The 14,472-nt window shown below is 36.3% G+C and overlaps 1 protein-coding gene across 1 annotated transcript; it reads left to right on the forward strand.

The window, feature by feature from the left end:
- The first annotated feature begins 8,122 nt into the window (after positions 1 to 8,122).
- Positions 8,123 to 13,769, forward strand: LOC5517734 (GS homeobox 1). The gene is made up of 3 exons (XM_001637733.3): positions 8,123 to 8,247; positions 12,476 to 12,907; positions 13,085 to 13,769. Exons 2-3 carry the CDS (start codon positions 12,589 to 12,591, stop codon positions 13,393 to 13,395), a joined length of 630 nt encoding a protein of 209 aa, XP_001637783.1. The 5' UTR covers positions 8,123 to 8,247; positions 12,476 to 12,588; the 3' UTR covers positions 13,396 to 13,769.
- The last annotated feature ends 703 nt before the right edge of the window (positions 13,770 to 14,472 follow it).

A 14,472-nucleotide genomic window follows, 5' to 3' on the forward strand; every position in this document is an offset into this window, starting at 1 on the left:
CATTATATGTGTGTTTCTGATATATTAAAAAGTTTGTCCTATGTCTGTACGCTAAATGTTTATATGTGTGTTTCTGATATATTGAAAAGTTTGTCCTATGTCTGTATGCTAAACGTTTATATGTGTGTTTCTGATATATTAAATAGTTTTTCCTATGTCTGTACGCTAAACGTTTATATGTGTGTTTCTGATATATTAAAAAAGTTTGTCCTATGTCTGTACGCTAAATGTTTATATGTGTGTTTCTGATATATTGAAAAGTTTGTCCTGTTTTTTGGGTTTTATGTTTTCGTTTCTCCCTTGCATTGTGAAAAAAGAGGGTATTAACGTTTTTTAACTCACATTTCAGCTTAAAAGGTGTGATTATCTACTCCAAAATGTGTTTCCTCATTGTTTAGACGAAACTCCAGCTTTGCCTTTTCCGTTGTGTAAATAAAATGTTAAAAAAATAACGAATGTTTTTCCAAAAAAATTCCCACTTGCCAAAAACTGTTTATTATTCATTTGCCGCACCTAAAGACGCCTCAAAATTGGTAACTATGACTCTATAAAAAAAGTTTTGAATAAGCAGCTTGTATGCTGTATACATGCGAACATACCTCTGTCACACAATGCGCTTGATTACCGGGTGAGTCGTCAAGCTAGGGCGATGCTTCCATGGTAACGTGACGTAGTCTCCATGACAATCTTATGGAGACTACTACGCGTTATTCTTTGGAAATGAAGGAAACCGCTTAACGTTCTTATAAAAAGGTTTTTTTTTGTCCTTTTTTTTTAAGGGCAGTTAGGAAAAATTATTAAATCATCTAATTTGATTGATATTAAACCAACTAATTTGATTGCTATTAATTCTATCTTCGAAACAATCTCTAACGCCTTAGCTAATAGACTTCGTAAGGGAGTTTTATTAGGTTTTTATTTTTTTTATTAGACAAAGACATATCTGTTGGGGTCCAACAGCTTTCATCTGTACAGACTCATTTTATCTCTATCTTCAACCACAGCACTATCTTTAACCATTAAAAAGGGAATTAACGATCGATTTGGCAACAAAGAAACTAGACACATCAATCTTTTAATTCCGAAGATTATCCATCACTTTTGACCGATGTTTTTTGGCCGATGTTATGACCACAAACAAATTTTACACATTCATTACATAGCATCTCTCAAACTGTGAGATGGAATTGAAAATTGAAAGGAAACTAAAAGAAATTTAATTAGATTTTTGTTTTCAAATCATGGGTCGACACTGACGTAAGACACCGTGCTCACTGTTGGATTGTCTGCGTGAATTCTTTATATGCCTGGGACATGTGTGTCTTGAAATAAAGGCTACGGACATTTTAATGGAGTCTCACAGTTGGGGACATAGTTTGGGTGCATAGTTTGGGCACAGTTTGCGTGCGTTAGGAATCATTTTTAACAGAAGTTAAGCGTGTCTATGATGTACTAAAACCAAAATTCTTTTGATAATAATATGGTTTTATTCAAATAAACAATAGGTGTTTTTTTTATTTCGCTTCTCGTCTATCCCTACACCTGTGACGCCGCCTTCATCTAGACTAGCCATAGCATGCATATTTAGTTTTCACAACTCCATCTGTGTCGCAACTGTTTCCTAAAGGCGAAGAGTAGGTCCAATGTGACTTTTTGTCACATTTAGGGTTTATGATTTAAAGGGGCAATTAAAGGGGTTCTAATTGTTTTTTCTTATTCTCGTCGAAAACATAATTAAAGACTTTGTAAAAAGATTGTAAAAGAAAAGAAAACACTGAATAAATTACTTATAACGAAGCAAATTTGATTTTATTCTGTACCACACTAACAAAATATTTTGCTGCTATTTGAGCCTCGACATGTTCTTAGCATTGTTTTTAAAATTTGGTAAAATCTAAGGAGTACAATTCGGAGGAGTACAATTGCCATTCCTGTTTTTTTAAAGCACAATAAAGAAAATAAAAATCCAATTTGAAGAAAGTAGCTTGTCTTGACCCATTGTTAGCCCTGTGTTGTTGTTTTAAGGTGTAGTCTTCGCCAGGTTCCATGGGTGTCGAAAATGTTTTGTAATTTCGAGCCGCTTCAAGGGCTTGTCTTCTCTATTTTCAAATAATAAAATAATTATTCAAATAATCATCTCTAACAGCTTCAGATACAATCACCACCCGTGAAAGTTATTTTTATTTGTAGTATTTTGTAGTTATTTGTATTTGTAGTAATCCATGCAACTCTTTATAGGCAGAAATATTTGTTAAGTGTTAAGGTTTAAGTGTACATCAGCCCCATACACGCATGCAAAACCTTTTCGCCGGCTTTAGATTTACAAAAAAATATAAACATTACAGGCCTTTTACTCGGAAAAAATTTTTTGCACGCCAAATGCTTTGAAAAAAAAGTATCCTGTGCACCCAAAAAACGCCCCCCCCCCCCCTCTTCTCAGGTGCGGATACAGGTGGGGTGGATATCCACCCCCATTTTTGAGTATAAATAAATCGAAAAGTCACTTTTTGAAAAAAATAAATGTCTGAGGTACTGTCCATTTTCCTTCGCCTGCTTGACTTCGCTGACGCGACAAATCCAATTCAGCGTGAAGTATTGTAAGATCTATGTATCAAGAACCACTGGATCAGTCTAGGCCGTCTATCCGGCCATTATCCACCCCCCATTTTGAAATCCTGGATCCGCCCCTGCTCCCCCCCCCTCAAAAATCAAATGGTCGGCCCCTAATTGCAGCGATAAGGTTTCTTTAAGAGTGATAGTTATCTGATTGATTATAAATTTCAAAATATTCTGAAGAAATTATTTTTAAGACGAGCGTGTTCTTTTTAGGTGCAAACTGATCGGGTTTTTTTTTTTCACAAATGTTTTTTTTTTTTTTTTTTTTTAATGTTCATCGCTTGCGATTGTGTACTTCCCCGCCTACTGGTAGCAGCTTTGCCATGCTCGAAGATCTAGCGTACTTTGCGCTAACTCTTAGGATTGTTGAGTTTGGTGGCTGAGATGAATAATAATAATAATAATAATAATAATAATAATAATAATAATAATAATAATAATAATAATAATAATAATAATAACAACAATAATAACAATAATAATAATAATAATAAATAACATAGATAAAGCGCCCATACATCGTTGTTCTGAGAGCTTTACAATTCAAAATAATACTTAAGTCTAAATAATAATTAATGATTAATTACAGGCTAAGCAGAAAAAATAAAAAATAAATAAATAAATAAATAAATAACTTTTGAACATTTATTCAATGTCGTAATGTCGTATACCATTTTAAAAATATGTGTTTTCATGAATCAGCTACGGAGTTTCGTTACTCAAATTGCGAACAGGCACGAAAAATCTGAATGACGATTATCAAGTTTTCGATTTGTAAAAAAGGCTGAGGAAGTCGTAGTTATTCTATAAAATACAAGGAAAATAATTTTTGTCAAAAAATTTTTTTACACCTTCCCCACATCTTCCCACAATCCTTTGCGACGCGCTCGCGTAACCGAGGAAATAAAACTTTGCTATATCTTGTTTACATTTAACGCCTGACCTCGGTTTCACGCGTGCGTCGAAAATGAGTTGTTGAAAGATATGGAGAAGGTGGATTAAAAATATATATGTACCTCAGAGCTTGTGTTGATTAAGCAATTATTAAAAATCTAGTCTTTTTTAAGGTTGTATCATAGGTCAGGGTAACAGTTTTTTAAGATCATAAAAGCATTGTTTGTGTATGAGTAAAGCGCTTTAACCTACCAAGAAACCTGGAATTTCCAGTCTCAATGAGTTTTGCTATATTTTCGCACGTTTCAACTTTTTTTTTGTCCAGAATACCAATGCATAAAATGCGTTGAAGAAACCTCCTACGGAGAAGGCGAAAATGTTTAACTCCGTGTTAATGTTGTTTTGCTTCTGCTCATAATAACAAGTGAAAGCATATGGCCACTTTCATGAAAAGAGCAACAATACATAATATGTTTCTAAAGTGTTTCTATAAAAAAATAGCAATCATTTAATATCATTGCAGACTGCGACTCGCTTTTGCCTTTTCATTAATTGAGATATTGCCATAATTCTCAGTCGTGAAATATGTGGCTGCCTACGATGATTCAAAACAGTATGTAGCTGGCGGGCGTTTTTGTCCTGTTAAACAACGAATAAGCCAAGAATGTTCTGAACACGTGTACAATGAATTAAAGAACCAAAAACACTAACAAAACATGAACAACATTGAGAACTATGTACTTGCCGTTAATTGAGTACCTTGCGTGTATGTATTGTTTCCTCCCTTTTTCATTTAAAGCCTGCACATTTCACTAGAGCTGGTAAGAGGTTAACTCACGTTAGCATGGAACAATGAGATATTGGTCACTGCTATTGTTTCAGCTGGTTAAGTTCTTTTCTATCTTACTCTTTTGATCGTTGGACGATGTGATGATGCATGGATAAAAGGACAATTGTCGATAGTAAAGAAATCCGCTTAGTTGTGTGTTGTGCCACCCTCGCAAAGCTCTAAGATTTTATTAAGGACCTAAATCACTCTTGCGTGTAAGCAAACTGTCTTGCGCGGCTGTCTTGACCACGCAACACTTCATTACAACGCGTTACAACTACTGCCTTTACATTGCTTCTTATTGAGCCTGGCATTATCCACAGCCATATGCCATCAGGCTAAGCTGGAATCTGCATAACCCGATAACTAATGGCTCCACCGCGTGCAATGAGCACAAATAGACACACAAACCATTTTACAGTTGTTTGCTAGTTTGTCTCGAAATGTGGCAGCCATAACCATCGCAACTATTCGTTTGGAACAAACACGAAGTGTACTGGGAGCTTCCTCTCTTGCCAGAAATGTATATCTTATCATTTTTTTCGCCCTTAAATGACAAAGCGAACCCCAAAGCAAACCTGTATCCGGAAGGTTACAATTCGCCCATTTATTCATTGCAGTTTTGTACCCGTAATTGCCAGCACAACTCAGAAAAAAGACCAAACGTGTCCCCACTTAAATCGGCACTCTGAGGTTCTTAGTGCGCATTGTTTGTAACACTGCCTTTTAATGGCGCAGCGAAACGCGCAATTTGGATCTCAGGTACTAAACCCGCGAAAACAAAAACTCGTAAAAAAACATCACACTTGAATATTTGACTGATTTCTCTTTTTCTTCATTTTGCATAGTTCCATAGCGTGTTCTATTCTCCTGAAACGCACATTAAATGGTTTTGTTGTTCGCTTTTTTTTTTTTGTCTCGTATGAACAACATTAACAAGTTGTTTTGCTTGTGGATAGGGGATCAATCGAGCACTAATACCAGAATTTCAAAAGGCAAAGATTAACATTCAATTGTGTGCGTGGGGTTTTAGCAGACTTTTGTTTCCCCTTAGTAACGTAATTCATGATTGCAGTTGCAAAACTTTACGTTATCAATCCTTTCGCGTGATCCACAGTGACCACATTGCATTTGTGGCTTTGAAGTACGCCCTGTGCCTGTAAAAAATCGGGTGTCAGATTTCTTCACGCCTCTTTGCCATGATATCCGTCAACTGCAAAAAGTTATTTGTGTTAAGAGACACTTTATGTCATCGTGGTGGTACTTGTACTAATCAATGTACGAATTAAGAGTTTCACAGACCCAAAGTTGTTTAAAAGAGGAGGCTTAAAAGTCAATGGTTATACCATGCTTTGATTTTCTTTCCAAGGCGGACCCTCGACTCGTTTATTAAACCAGTAAAGAAATCAGTGTTTAACATCTAATTACTTAGTATCTTCGACCAGTCTTCAGGGTCAGCCAAGCGTTGAGAAGTACGCTTTAGCTATCAGTAAAAAAAGAGAAACAACAACAATTATTATCGCTTAAAATGATCCCGTCCAAGGATAAACTCAGCCAAACTTTACCGAGCTTTTCGTTAATTAGTAGCCAATAACCATAGCCTGCAAATGTTATTTAGTGATTGATAAGCAGAGTAAATATTTGTCAGTAAGCGTAATGGGCTTTGAAATGCGACTTCGTTTGCTGAACCCTTAGTATATTGTAAGTTACATGTGCGGGCGCCAAACTTAGAGTTCTCTCCATTGTCTGCCTTTGGATCTCATTCAACATCAATGGCTATGGCTATACAACGATGTATGCAAACACAGAAAGAGCATCTAGGCAAATTGTCTAATAATAGAATCGGCACGTGTTAGACGCAAAATGGTGAGCGTTTAATATCCTTTCTCGGGGGACTTATTCCCACAGCTCACAAAAGGTTACAATCCTATCCATATGAAATTGTATTTTCCAACCTTTTCAATTCTGATAGTAATTTAAACAAGGTTTGGCAACGGTCGTCAAAGCAACATACCGAACCTGCTGCAAAGGAATTTGTCAGTGCGAAAATATTTTTAAAGCAACTCGAACAATCCAACACGACCACCCAAGCATTTTTACGCCAGTATATTCACCCCGAAATATTCACCCCAGCATATTCATGAGCACATGTATATTCACCGCAGCATATTTACCTCCGCATATATTTACCCCAGTATATTATCCTAGCATATTCACCCCAGGTTATTCACCCAAGCATATTCACCCCGGAATGTTTACCCCAGCATTTTCAGCCCGACATATTCATTAACATATTCATCCCGATATATTCACCCCAGCATATTTACCCCTGCCTATTCACCCCGACATATTCATTAATGTATTCATCACAGTTGATTAAACCCCAGTATATTCATTCCAGCATATTCACCCCTGTCTATTCACCCCAACATATTATATCCAGCATATTCTTCCCCAGTATATTCGCCCCATCATATTTACCCGTATAACAAATCTTAGCTTACACAAGCATGTTTACCCCAGTATTCCAATTCCTGTTTACTTACCCCACCAAATGAATTCATCCAAACTAACCTACCATTTATTCACGGCTAGCATATCAACTCGATAATATTCATAAAAATATTCATATAACGAAATTAATGTTATGGTGGAAACTTTAAATGTCCGCGGTGAATTTTTGCTTTCGAAATATCCTGTTATGAAAAAGACGTAGCGATGGGATTGTTTTGTGGTTTAATTTAACGATAGCAGCTTTAAGCTAAATTATAACCTATAAATGTTTGAATTATATGAATAAAGAATATTGATGTAGAACAGTGCACAATTCTGCACTTTTAAGTTATTTTTGCTTTGTTTTTGTTTTTGTATGGCTCCATCCTACCTAAAAATCGGGATGCAGCCTAGAATCTTTTTTTATTCACTTTATGAATATTTATCACTTGCTTCATAAATTTTTTTTAGCTAATACTTAAGTAAAAAATCCCAACCTTTTTTGTAGGGTGTTCGCGTGTTGGCTTATTCTTGTTATTTCTACTTTTCATTTATTTCAAGTCTGAGCAATAAAGGATTTAATCAAATTTCCCTTCTCCGGAAATTTTCTAGTGGAAATTTGTTTATAATATTCGGCAATTTAAGTTGCGTCTGTATTTTCCCTTTGATGCTCCCTCTTTATCGCCATCTGCTTCAAGGAGCCGTTCTCTCGCGAAAATGGAGCCCTTTTTCTTATAAAATAATTTTAAGGAATGAAAACAACATTATTATCAGAGTATTACTACCATTTATGATAAGTAAAAACAATAAAACCTTCCTCGGAAGGTTTTCATTTGACTTTTGTACTCAAAAAGTAATTTAGACTTTTGAAACATTATAACAGCGTTTAAGCAAATCCTTCTAGGTGGTCTTGGGAAAAACCTGTTTATCTTCAAAAGAAATTTGAAGAAATTAGTTAGAATTAATTGCAGCACCTTGGTAGGCTGAAATCTACCTCTCATTATATTACACTACCGTTGAGCAAGTCTACAACTCCAACATTAGAAATTTCCTATGTCAAGCTTTGTTTTTGAAAGAAAAAAGTCATGATACTTTAGATTAAGAACCCTCAAAAATATATTTTTTCTAGCGTGATTTAAAGCGTATTTATCCTTTGGTGCTGAGCATAAAGTAGCCCATTTCCTAAGCCAGGTTGGAAATTATTATGGTACTTAAAAACGAATTTGCCGAACATATGGAAGTTTAAACTGCGATAATTTGAGTTGCTAAGCGAGAAAGCGTCCACTGTGGGTAGTAATAGCCAACCCAATTGACCAGAAGAAGGGTTTAAATAGCCTTGCTTTTCGCACTTTAAACATACGACTTACGTTGAGGACTATTCAGCTCGAAAACCCGCGCGTTTTTGATAAATAAGGGTGAGTTTGATTCAAAGAACAGCTATAGCAAATGGTTCTCTTCTTTAGATGAAATTTTAAAGGTGATGTGCATGCGACTATTCCGGTAAAAACATCTTTGGCGGGTTTCTACCCATTTTGAGTATTGTCAACTGCATTTTCTCTTTTTCATGCTTGAATTGTTTTGTTGTTTTATTGGGAGAACACTTCTTCTGGAGGAATTTGAAATTCGATGCTATCTTCAATAGCCATTGTACCTTTTGACGAGTTTCATTGTTACGGATTCAATAACTCCTCAGATTTGCAAAAACTTTTTAAAACGTTATCCTATAATGATAGTGTTCAATATTCCAGAGAAAAAGCTAAAACTAGCTAAAACCCTTTGGTCATTCACTTCTCACTTTTTCTCAAATTCCTGTTTGTAAAGGCTAGCTCAGATTGAGCTAATACATGGCTAATCTGTTGTATGAAAGTCTTTTTAGACTGCTAAATGCCTAATACAAGTGATTCCTTAGTCTGAGAACAACACCTGCGTTAACACTTCTAAAAAGACACCTTTGTATTTTGATAGCAGGTCCAATGCCTGCCAACTAGAAAGATATTGTTTAAAAATCGTTGTACCTAATGAATACGGCTTTTGGGGTACTGAAATATTAATCGATACTTAGGGCATTACTGCTAACTATAAAAAAGTATATAAAATATATTTTAAGAGTTTTCTGTATTTACTCCAAATTGCTGTTATTGTTGTCAACTAAGCTAAGCTAGTTTGTAGGTGGTATCTTTGAACTAACTGTATCTCGTTGTATTTGTACTTTTGCGTTCGCTCATTATTTTTTACTGTCATTGACCATTGTTTTGAAACAGATCTAAATCATTTGCTTAAATACGCCGTTATCTCTAAAATAAACTATTTTTAAAATACGCTGATAAAGTTTATTGCCCTAAAAAGCACAATTTGAGTATTTCTTTCGGACGAAAGCGCCCGACATTTGGTAAATTTCATGGTTGCTCCCTATTAATTTATTGATCCAATTAGAGCATTTACTGGTTCCATTTTCTTTGGACCTCGGGCAGCACGTTTCTGCATTCTTTTAGTCGTTTCTCTCGATGTTATCAACGTGCCACGCGCTGTTGTTTGTCGCTAATTCAGATGAAACCCAACAGACGACCTTCATCGACCCGTGGCCTTTGTTTGCCTTGGAATTTCATCATTTTGCTCATTTAGCTAGCGCTTTGTTTAAACGATTTTGCTTGGTTGGGGTTACTTTTTAAAGGGCCTTGAGTACCGGTATTTTGATTTTCTGGTGAGCCGTTTTGTTTTCGGTCGCCACGTCTATGCCCCGCAGTTCTTTTTGTACTACCGTCACAAGGCCCTCAAAAATACCTGTGAACATAAAAGCCAAACACAACAGCCTCAAAGTGAGCAAAAAACGTGCTCAGCCCAGCGAAATCTTGATATTTTTATTAGTTAGGACATGATAACATAGTAGCTGCAGGATCACAAAAAGTGTTTCATGTTTCCTTTTCTCTCGTTTTTGAAAGGAGGTATTCTAAACTGGAATGGTAATTATGTCAGTTAATTGGAATGGCTTGCGACGGGTTTGCGGAGGGGCGAATACGCTCCTGGTTATTGCATTCATGTGTCAAACGACATCTGGGTTCAGGGAATGTCTCGGAGGAACCGAAATTTCAGGCCAATTAAATTAATTTTCCATATGTCAGAGACCTTGCCATCTTACTAGGACTTGATCAATCGTTTTTTTTTTTTTCTTTTTGGTCAATTGTGTTTACGCTGTTAACTCGATCATGACTTTAATTAAGTCGCGTTCGCAAGACCAATTAATATTTGAACACCGCGCTCGGCTCGTTGTGTCCTATTTGCGCGCGATTCAAGGCTCATTGGTAATCTTTTGAGCTTTGACTTGCAAGACTAAATGAGCTCCAACTAGGTACTAAAGCTTTAGAGATGTTTCCCGTGGAATTAAAGAGGCATAAGTTTGCTTTAGTGTTACCGGGGTAACTTCTAAGAAGAATTCTGGAAGTGCAAAAAGAAAAGGAAAAAAGAAGACAAAAACACGTGCTTGAATTTTTTGTACTGTTGTTATTTTTCCCATACTAAAATCGTACATCTTCTATTTTACGCCTTGTTTTTAGTACTTTGAAAACCTTTTTCACAAATAAGTCAGATTGTTTAAGAGAAATACATTCCAGAAGTTTAAAGATAATGTATATTGATCGTAAAATGAAACGATATCAAAACGAATCGAAATGACTTTGATTTTCGATCGTTTGTGAGGATGATTTGTCTTTTCGTTAATAACCTTCGTTCGTTTTTACGGTTAATGTTCTTGACATTTTTGAATAAATGTTCTTGTATTCAATCTAGTTCTCAAAACACCAGGCTTTTATATTTATTGAAGAGGCTGTTCCTATAGTTTAAATAAAAGGTTTAAACGGTGTCCCGTAATAAAGTAGTTATGTCCTTAAACTAATTAACTCCGTGATAAAATTCAGAATTAGATCATTTGCTATCGGCATATAAGGAACTAAATTTACCAGGCAATCTTTTGATAAATATTACCCGATGAGAATTGTTTATTTTGTCTGCGAAAGCAAATCAAAGAGCTGACTTCTGTATGAAGCCTATTTACCTTCAACATTCATTTCATTTCCTTAGTCAAGTATTTGAGAGGAAGAAACTTCGGCTAGCGTATTTTGTTCGAGTTCGTTAAAATTATGTTTCCGGAAAGATTAGAGAAACAATTATTATAGTAAATACAGGCCGTTACAATTTGATATCTTTAATTGTTATCTAGCCGTTGTAGTCCTTTTCATTTAGATTAGTAGGCCCAGGTTGTTGAACCAAATCGTGTAGAGTACAATCATTCGGAACGAAAAATACTTGAGAATCCTTTTTTATATATATTCTTTGAGATACTAAGAGATTAGATCAATCAGAAGAGTTAATGAACTGGTAGGTTAAGAAGTTTATTTTGCTCAAGTTCCTGTGATCAAGAAATGCCGCAAAAATAGTTGATTCTTGTTTTTGTTAATGAACGATTCATTCGTATCTTTGACGGGTTAAAGTTCCCCACTGGGCGGCACCTAATCTTGTGTAACTAACAAGATAGTGAACCTACGTGGTGTCATGATTTACCTGCTACGCACAAACTAAGCGCATGTAATGTGTTCACCAAGACGAGAGGCATTCAATATTTTATCGCTCAGTTGACGTACAATCGCTTCAATTGCCCCCCAGTGTTCACTAACTCTACTGTTTTCTTTCACGCAAAACGCAAACGCGATCTTTTAATATTTTCCTAGAAAATAATTGCAATAAGTTTGGAAGCGGGTGCGATATTTGAATGAAGTCTTGTCGCCGGCAAATTAAAGGTGTTTATTCCATTTTTGAACAGGGGGTAAAAAGAATACCTATTCTCCTTCGGTCTAGTCGCCAGGCTATTTATTTTTCTTGTTTTATGATTAAAACATATTTCACATTTTGGAATTGGGGAACAATTACCCATGACGCGTGCAGAACGGCCATTCTAACGTCCTGGAAAGCCTAATTAACGCTCTCAATGCCATAAAGCTCAATTTGAAAAATTAGTTTATTACATGAATCCTAAACAAATAAGTTCCGAAAGAAAACTTGCAGGTTTCCAAAAACAGTTTACATTGATTAAACGTTTTATAGCGTCTAGCTTGCGTTTACCCTTGCCAAACAAAGAATTATGGTCTACATCTGGAAGTTTGGAATTATTGGGGAGAGAATTGGGGAGTTTGTTTCAAGTGGTTGTAGAAAACCGGAAACTCGAGTGCGGAGTTGAGAAGACGTCGATTGCTTACACAGGAAGCGTGGCGCGCATTGTAGCAAAAGTTAACTCGGATACAATAGCTTTGGCGAGTGCGAGGATGGAAACTTAATGACAATTACGGACGAAAAAAGGCCGAGGGATTGTTAACAATTCAAATCGAAATGTCACTTTCAGTAGCAGGTGACAGCAAGTACAAATTATCCCGAATGTTATACTCAAGGGGAAAAATAATTCTGTGAAACAGGACCAATGAAATTTAAAAGGCTTCGTTATTTTAGTTTAGTTCTGAGGGCCCCGCCCAAAATCTAGCCAATCTCCTTAAAACATGTCAACTACCTGTATCAGTAATTAACCTTGCTTTAAAGGGCTTTTCTAAAGCTTTAAAATTCCTCATTATGTATGCTGTGCTTTTGTGTTGCGAACAATAGGCGACGTCTTAGACACGTGTGCTCTATCCAGGGCAGTCAATATATAGAGCCCTGCATCTGAACCCGGCAGTAGAACACTCGCAGCTCCCAGACGGCACACATCTCCTGATATCATGTCTTCGTCCTTCTACATTGACTCGCTTATTTCAAAAGCCAAGTCGGTACCAACGAGTACTTCAGAGCCGCGACACACTTACGAATCTCCTGTTCCTTGTTCTTGTTGTTGGACTCCGACGCAACCTGACCCAAGTAGCCTATGCCAGCTCTGCATTCCTACTAGTGCTAGCGTGCACCCGTATATGCATCATGTGAGAGGCGCATCGATACCCTCAGGGGCCGGACTCTACTCTAGGGAACTACAGAAAGATCATATTTTGCTGCAACAACACTACGCTGCGACAGAGGAGGAGAGACTTCATCTTGCGAGTTATGGTGAGTTGCGCTTTCCACGCCAAAACAAGGCTTCAAGGACCCTAACAGGTGTCCGACACTAAAGCTCTGTCAAAAATATCCATGATGTCCTTAGAAAAAATCCATTGAACTTAATGGTGAAATATAATTATTATTTCCTTAATTCTGTGTTTAATAGAATTTTTTGTCTTTTTTTAGCATCATCACGCGATCCTGACAGTCCATCAAGGGGAGGAAATTCACGGTCAAAGCGGATCAGAACGGCATACACCAGCATGCAACTACTCGAGCTTGAGAAAGAGTTCAGTCAAAACAGATATCTTTCTCGCCTTCGCCGCATTCAAATCGCCGCTTTGCTAGATCTTTCCGAGAAGCAAGTGAAAATCTGGTTCCAAAACCGACGCGTTAAATGGAAGAAGGACAAGAAAGCAGCGCAACATGGCACAACAACCGAGACTTCTTCTTGTCCTTCGTCGCCAGCAAGCACCGGTAGAATGGATGGTGTATGAACACTAAAATTGAACCATATTGTACAGTTTGTATATAGTTTAATGTACTATATTCGGGGCAACCTTGTTTTCATAATTTGTATAGAATCTATAGTTTGGCGAACGAACTGTGATCGCCCAATTTATTTCGACTTCTAATTTGGTTTTAACACCATTTCGAAGTTTGTGAGGGATAAATTGTAAAACAAAAACAATTTAAAAGCCTTAAATGGAAAGGCGGGGGGATATACACAAAAAAATTGCATGTAAATTTTCGTATAAACTTTTCTGAGAATTTTACCATGCATTTGTATAAAACGGCAAGAGATTTGCCGGCCTGTAACAATAATTAGTTAATGAAGTTGGAAGTGAATAAAAGCTTGTCACTTATAGAATACTGTCTTATAATTAAATTTGAGATCCCCCTTTTTGAAAAACAAAATTTAGTTCGCTTCTCGATTGAAAGTTTACTGTTTAAGAGAAATTTTCCAAGTCTAGAATAATTCCTTCGCTTGTTGACTAATTAGAGCTTATTGTTATTATCGCTTATCGCTATAATTGATTGTAGGTTTTGAAAATAGCAAGAAAATTCTTCCTAAATGGTATTGTTTAGCCTCACTTCGCAGTCATTCAAAGTGTGAAGCATTCTGACTCAGCTAAACTTTTCATTCCTATGTCTAATCAATGCAAGTGCAACCTTCGTTAACTGTATTAATACAGTTGTATTTTCTTTTTATTCGCCCTATCATTTTATCGGGAAATCTTAACATTACTAGTTTGTTATGATATGAATCACTTCTTGACTGATACTAATCTCTTTGTGATGTCCCCTTATTACCGTAACTCGAATTCAATAAAGATACAACTAGACAAGACTCTGTGAAGGCTTATTTTGTTCAAATTTAAATTATCCCCGTTTCTAGCGAAGCTGGTCGTATGCACCTGTCTGGAGACGTCTGAGTTTACGTTTTCCCTAATTGCGTGCGCTATCACTTGTAGCAACGAACAATGAATGCAAACACATATTTCTTCCAACGCCATACAATCTAGCGTTTGTTTTTTTTCACAAGTTATATCTCATATTCTCTATTCATTAAA

This window comes from Nematostella vectensis, chromosome 10, assembly GCF_932526225.1.
Source record: "Nematostella vectensis chromosome 10, jaNemVect1.1, whole genome shotgun sequence".
NCBI classification, from domain to species: domain Eukaryota; kingdom Metazoa; phylum Cnidaria; class Anthozoa; order Actiniaria; family Edwardsiidae; genus Nematostella; species Nematostella vectensis.